Genomic DNA, 6,464 nt, shown 5'->3' on the forward strand with positions numbered 1-6,464 from the left:
AAAGATGAAAGTTTTTTTTTCTCGCATGTCATCAAGCTATTTTTCTCGAAAAAAATTGGAGCTTCAGGCGAGATTCGCGGAACCCTTGACCAATCAATATATACCTGAAAATGTCGTTGTCCTATGATGTCATCACTGAAGCCCAGAATGGAAAAGTCTCTGTTCAACGATGGGCGTTTCACATTTCTTTCAAGTACAGTCTTCCTCGTCCATCCAATTCGAGAGGAACTCGTAACGAGTAGTGTCCAACCTCCCCCGTCTGTTGTAAAGTCGCAATACGTTTTGAGGTCTTTGCCTCGTATTTTAAGACTGTAAATACCACCTAATAAGAAATAATAGTTATTAAGAACTAATAGATTTTAGCTTGGATGTGATCAAGTCCTAGTCCAGGTGATTTGAAATAGAAATGACGTAGAAATGATGAATTTTTTCAAACCATAATTTCAAGAGAAAACTTGCAAATTTTCTCGATTCTGATTGGAGAAAAGTTTTCTCAGATCACAAGGTTCTTTGTAACATGTGAGCATGCGTTAAGGTGACTGCCTACTTTTGGAAATCAATTTAAACTTTTTTTAAAACTTCGATTTTCCGAAAAATTGGGTGTCCCGAGCTTGTTTTCGAGATAATCGGCATTTAATGTAGCCTAAGCACGAGCTTTTGGAGCAAAAATTGCGCTACCGGAAGTGATTAGAAAAAAATTAAGATTCATAAGATAATAGTTATTTGCAGACTATATGATTGCACGAACGAAGCCTAGTCAATCCTTCTACAATAATACATGGATATTATCGACGAAAAGACAGAGAGATACATTGATTTGTCATATCTTGTAGTTTCGGTGCTCTTAAAAAATCTCATAAAGTCGAACAAAAATCTCCACAAAAATCTATTTTTTCATGTGTTACTGATTTAAACTTTTCCTAAAATGTTGATATAACCTAGATTTTTAGGAGTTTTTTCGGATAAGCTATTAAAAAATAGAGAGTCCCGTGCAAAATTTGAGGGTTTTGCCCTGTTTAAGCTCAAAACGCGTATGGTTCTTCAATAAAATCTTGTAGATTTTTCAGCGGTTTTTGAGCGCGCGCACATCGTGGGCTGAAATCGAACGTTCAAAAGTAGGCAGTCACCTTAAGATATTATATTAACATGAAGTATAATACATACTAGAGAGTGGCGTAGACTGCAGACCCAGTAGTTGTAGTTCCACACAGGATTTAGGTTCTCGGATCTCTCCTTCTCTCATCCAATACCAGATGTTGGTTGGATGCTGCTCGCTCTCTTTGGCGTTAATCCAAGGTGCTGGATAGAACTTTTTAATGTTTGCTACCGAGATAAATTCTCACATTAGAACGTTTTGCTATCCTGTATAATATTGATGGCTTTCACTTCGGCCATGTTGGAGGACTTTGTTATATCCTTCAACATGGCTGCGGTCTTTTGTTATTTAATTGTCTTGGGAATTGTTGAAAAACATCAATAATAAAGACCCTAACTCGAAAGAAAGAAAAAAAATTGAAAGAAAAAAAAATTGAAAGAAAAAAAAAATTGTAGCAAAAACTTAAGTAGGCATAGGTCACCCATCCAGATACTAACCCTCCTCAGACGGGCTTGACTTAATATCTTGAATGCCCAAGTTTTTTCCACTGGACCACGGTTCTATGAAATTAGCTTAACAATAGCCGTGAAAACAATGCACCAGATAGACTAGACTTTTTAACATGTTTTTCTCAACCGATTCCGTGCGTGGCAGAGATGCAAGGGATTAGCCGATATGGTCTGGGGGCCGGCTGGTCTCTCCCCTGATGCTTCGGCTAGAACATTTTCTTGCGTAATTCGTACACCCAAGGGCAGAAGGATTTAATCGCCGTCAAGTCCGAAGTCCATACGCCGCCTCAGCTCTGCGGATGTCTCGGGGGTATGGCAAAGTAGAATCGATTTTTTTAAATTTTAAATCCTTAAGATTCTGTTTATATTCTTTTTAATATTGTTCTTCTTTCTTTTCTTTTCTTTCTTTCTTTCTTTTTTTTTTTTTTTTCTGGGTCTTTTTTTATTTTTTTGGTTTTTTTTTTTTATATTAATTTATTTTTAAAAATTTCAATCTCCTGAGCATTTGAAACCATCTTTTTGTCCTGGAAATTGAGCTGTATTTTGTACTGCAACGTGTCTATAGACTTAATAACACTGATATAATCCGTAAGGTAGTCAGTATTTACCAATGATTGATCCATAAGAATACACTTGATTAGTAGCGTTATGTGAAGTGGTTAACATTGCATCGTGAATCCAAGGCATTCGCTTCTCGATACCCAAATCTTCGTACACCCATTGGTCAAATTTCTGGACCAGTTTTACCTGTGTCTGTTTATTGTTTGTGGCAGTGAATGAATAAGAACGTGGTGCCTTCCATATTCCACCCCAACGACCTAAAAATAGATAAAAATATGTATAGTTAACAGTCTTAAACTAATGAAATATGGTCATATTCATACTGAGTTTTCGTTTTAAAAAGCATACTTAAAGCATACATAAAAATGTGTATAGTTAACAGTCTCAAAGTAATGAAAAAAGGTCATGTTCATACTGAGTTTTCGTTTTAAAAAGCATACTTTTCATTGCGTTTGACCTTGCGTCCTTCCACACCAAGACAATCGAAAAAAAACCTGAGCGTTTTCGCCAAAAATGCATCCATTTGAAAGCTCTTTTCAGATTGGAGATGTTTGGAAGCAGGCACGCATCGTATTAGCATAGACAGCGAAAACGAAGGTTTTTGAAAACGCTGACGCCAGTCAGACAAGAATGTCTGTTATACGCATGCGCAGATAATATTGCGTCATTTCCAGTCATATCTTGTTTGTGATGGTTTTAGTGTGAAAAGAGAAAACGCTATAGAAATGCTAGCTTCGATGTGTTTTCGGTGAGATAAAAACGAAGCGTTCCAGAAACGCAATCGTGTAAATGTGGTCTCAACCAGTGCCGTCGGTATTTTCTAATGTCTGTTGATACATATAGATGACAAAACAATGACTTACCAAATTGTTGTGCTTCAATCCTGTATTCGAAAGAACTTCCGACAACATTCGTTGCGCTTTTAATAGCATTAGCTGCAAACAGGATCGAGAAGTCACGATCGAGTGCTGGATTATCTTCGGCTCTTCTTCGTACGTTAGAAGATGTCCAGGTATTGGTATGGCTGGTGAGCAATAGCGTCCAGCCGCCTCCATTACGTGTCATGTCACAGTAGGTCTTAACGGTGCCTTGACCTGATGGATTAATAGTGTACACTCCACTTGGATACTCTATGCCTCTTTGGCGCCCAATGGCTTGTAAATGACGACAAGAATGACCAACTGTGACAAAACAAACATGTGCAATATGATTAATTAGTATTTATTAACAGTCTACAATGCCAGTGATGAAATTGTGATGAAAGTGATGATGGTAATGATAGTGATGATGGTGGTGAAGATAGTGATGATGATGATGGTAGTGATGATGATGATGATAGTGATGGTGATGATAATGATGATAATGATGATGATAGTGATGATGATGATGGTGATGATGATAATGATAGTGATGATGATGATGATAGTGATGATAATGATGATAATGATGATGATATACTGATGATGGTGATAGTGATGATGATAATAATAGTGATGATGATGATGATAGTGATGATGATGATGATGATAGTGATGATAGTGATGATGAGGATGAGGATGAGGATGAGGATGATATGGATGTTGGTGATGATTATAATGATAATGGTGATAATAATCTCGATGACAATGATAATAAAGGCGATGATTGTGATAATGCTGTTGGTGATGATGATACTGATAGCTATGGTGGTGATGATGATGAAAATAATGATAAAGGTGGCGGGGGTATGATACTTATGGTGATGATGGTTATGACGACTACGACGAATGATGATGATGATGGTTCAACAACCCTTCCCTAATCTTCCTCCAGCCCATCTCAGTGGTAAACATTATAATAGACTTCTTTACGTTGAGTACAATGTTCTCCCATTACATACGTATCATTCCCTTGAGAATAAGTTTCTTTGTTAGAGTTGTACTTCGTTTTATCTGTATATTTAATCATGTGTCTTCTCATTGGCAACCATTAAACAAAAAAAAAGATACTCTAGGGAACGACACGTGGTCTGAAATAGGAAAGAGGTCTATTGTTTTGTTTTGTACAGAAATCTCCCTACTTTTCAGTGGTAATTCCTAGCGAGTATGTATTTACACTTATAGTATACTCAACAAAATTACTCGAATCCGATTGGTAGAGAGGAGTAAAGCATTAATTGTACTCCGTAGGAGTACCGAATTAAGTCGCTAAGGCAACACGGCCAAAACAATGTCAAAACAATTTTTTTGTATCATTTTGTACTTAAAAAACAAATAAATCAAATTTTAAAGCCGTAAGAACTAATCTTTTTTATGCATTTCAGTTGCGCGATGGGCTGAAAATCGGCCGCCAAATAGACAAAGATGAACTGCGTCGCTCGCATTTTTTACTGAAGTTTTGTTGAGTGAACTATAAACAAAAACTCGCACGATCTTCTTGTACAATTTGGAATTAATAGACACTCGTAATGTTTTAAAAGTTCTTTAATTGCACTCGCCTTGTGCGATTTCCTATACTAATAACTACCTGGACAGATTTCAAGGTTGCAATGTCTATTTTGAATTCTTTCACCAGGACATTTCCTTCCAGTCACGCTTGGTACAGGATGGCTACAAAACCTGTGTCTTCTCTGGGTCCCGCCGCCACAAACACGACTACACTTACTCCACGTGGACCATGAATTCCATCCTCCATTAACAATAGATGTCACTAAAACAAGTAAGTACAGATATAGAAGTTTAAACGGTATTTAATATGAAGAAATTAATGTGAATGGGTAACGTAGGACACCGACTTACAGCACGTACATGGTGCGACATGCCTTTACGTTGAAATGGCTTCCCATAACGTGAGACATGCCATAACACTGAAATGACTTCGCATATAAGAATGGTTATCGTACGACATTCCATAACACTGAAATGGCTTCCCATAAAGATGGTTATCGTAAGACATGCTGTAGCATTGAAATGGCTTCCCATAAGAAGGGTTATCGTACGACATGCCATAACACTAAAATGGCTTCCCATAAGAATGGTTATCATAAGACATGCCATAACACACTAAAAGGGCTTCCCATAAAGACATGGCTTAACAATGAAATGGCTTCCCATAAAGATGGTTATCGTACGACATATGGAAACATTGAAATGGCTTCCTATAAGAATGGTAATTGTAAGAATGGTTCTCGTATGAGTGGGAAACGTGTACGACATGGCGTACTACATCGAAATTCATCCAATAACATCGGGTTGTTGCTGTTACATTTGTAACTAATACGCGAAAAGTAGTCATACCTGTAGAACAATTTGTTAGCGGGTCATAACCATCTTTACAATGACATTTACCATGTGCCGTACAAAACTACAAACAAAGAAAAAGTATTTAGTATTTTTACTAATCTGTAGATATATCCTGCAGAAGATATTTGAATATAATCAATTTAGTAACATAGAAATATAAATTTACAAACTCAAACAAATATATATATATATAAATATCTTTATTTAAGTGTCTAGTGGTTCTAGCGCTTTCTCTCTAATTGGGGACACCTTTCACTCACACACACTACCACTACATTCAATATTCTACGAACTCAACGCTCAACTCACATGTTGATTTTTATTGTCAAAACATGAAACTGCCTTCTTCTGAAGCGAGAAAATTCCTATGTTTATATCGATCCTTGTAATAATGATAACATTAGAGCATTGTTTTAGAGCAGTTTTCGCACGACTGTGAAAAGCTCACGGCACGAACACGGTCGTGACACGGCAAGGTATACTCCAGACCAATCATATTGCACGAGAATTTACTCTCCATCCAATCAAATACCCGGAACACGGCATAAACACGGTGCGGACATGGTCACGTCACAGTCACGACACTGCTAGACCAAGCACATGCATTACGCGAGAAAAAAATCAGATAATTGAAATTCTAGAAAACATCACGGTCACTGCACGGCACGCTTGAGGCAGTGTACGTGCTGTATGTAAACCTTACTCCATTTCCAGCACAGTCCATTCCATTGGTTTGAGGACAGGGTCGTGTAGCCAGAGACGAGATGCGGCGACATTTGTAATTCACGCATATCTGTAGGTTAAAAGAAGTTAAAACTTTGAGCACAACAAAATTAATACCTTCGTATTATAAAATCGATGTTATAGTTCTCGCGTGCTGATTGGTTAGGAGTGCATACGCGCTTTATGAGAGCACACAGCAAGCGCGCGCACTTTCAGTTGATTCAATACTATCCAAAATAACGGTTATTGTAATTTGTATTTCATCAAAGAAATCCTTAAAAAATTGCTTGCTGT

General features: G+C 37.3%; 1 protein-coding gene across 5 annotated transcripts in view; it reads right to left on the bottom strand.

Moving 5' to 3' along the window:
• Positions 1-6,464, bottom strand: part of LOC116296342 (uncharacterized) — a 33,454-nt gene that overhangs the window by 9,772 nt on the left and 17,218 nt on the right. For all 5 annotated transcript variants that reach the window (XM_089028194.1, XM_089028196.1, XM_089028193.1 and 2 more), the window contains exons 29-35: positions 6,151-6,240; positions 5,442-5,508; positions 4,672-4,854; positions 3,030-3,347; positions 2,214-2,423; positions 1,165-1,323; positions 105-322 (exon numbers count right to left, since the gene is read on the bottom strand). In XM_089028194.1, the coding sequence (XP_088884320.1) occupies positions 105-322; positions 1,165-1,323; positions 2,214-2,423; positions 3,030-3,347; positions 4,672-4,854; positions 5,442-5,508; positions 6,151-6,240 (1,245 nt within the window). The remainder of the gene's footprint in view (positions 1-104; positions 323-1,164; positions 1,324-2,213; positions 2,424-3,029; positions 3,348-4,671; positions 4,855-5,441; positions 5,509-6,150; positions 6,241-6,464) is intronic.

Source organism: Actinia tenebrosa, unplaced genomic scaffold (assembly GCF_029948245.1).
Source record: "Actinia tenebrosa isolate PJP-AT-01 unplaced genomic scaffold, QUT_ActTen_1.0 PGA_scaffold12__29_contigs__length_12842862, whole genome shotgun sequence".
In the NCBI taxonomy this organism is placed as follows: domain Eukaryota; kingdom Metazoa; phylum Cnidaria; class Anthozoa; order Actiniaria; family Actiniidae; genus Actinia; species Actinia tenebrosa.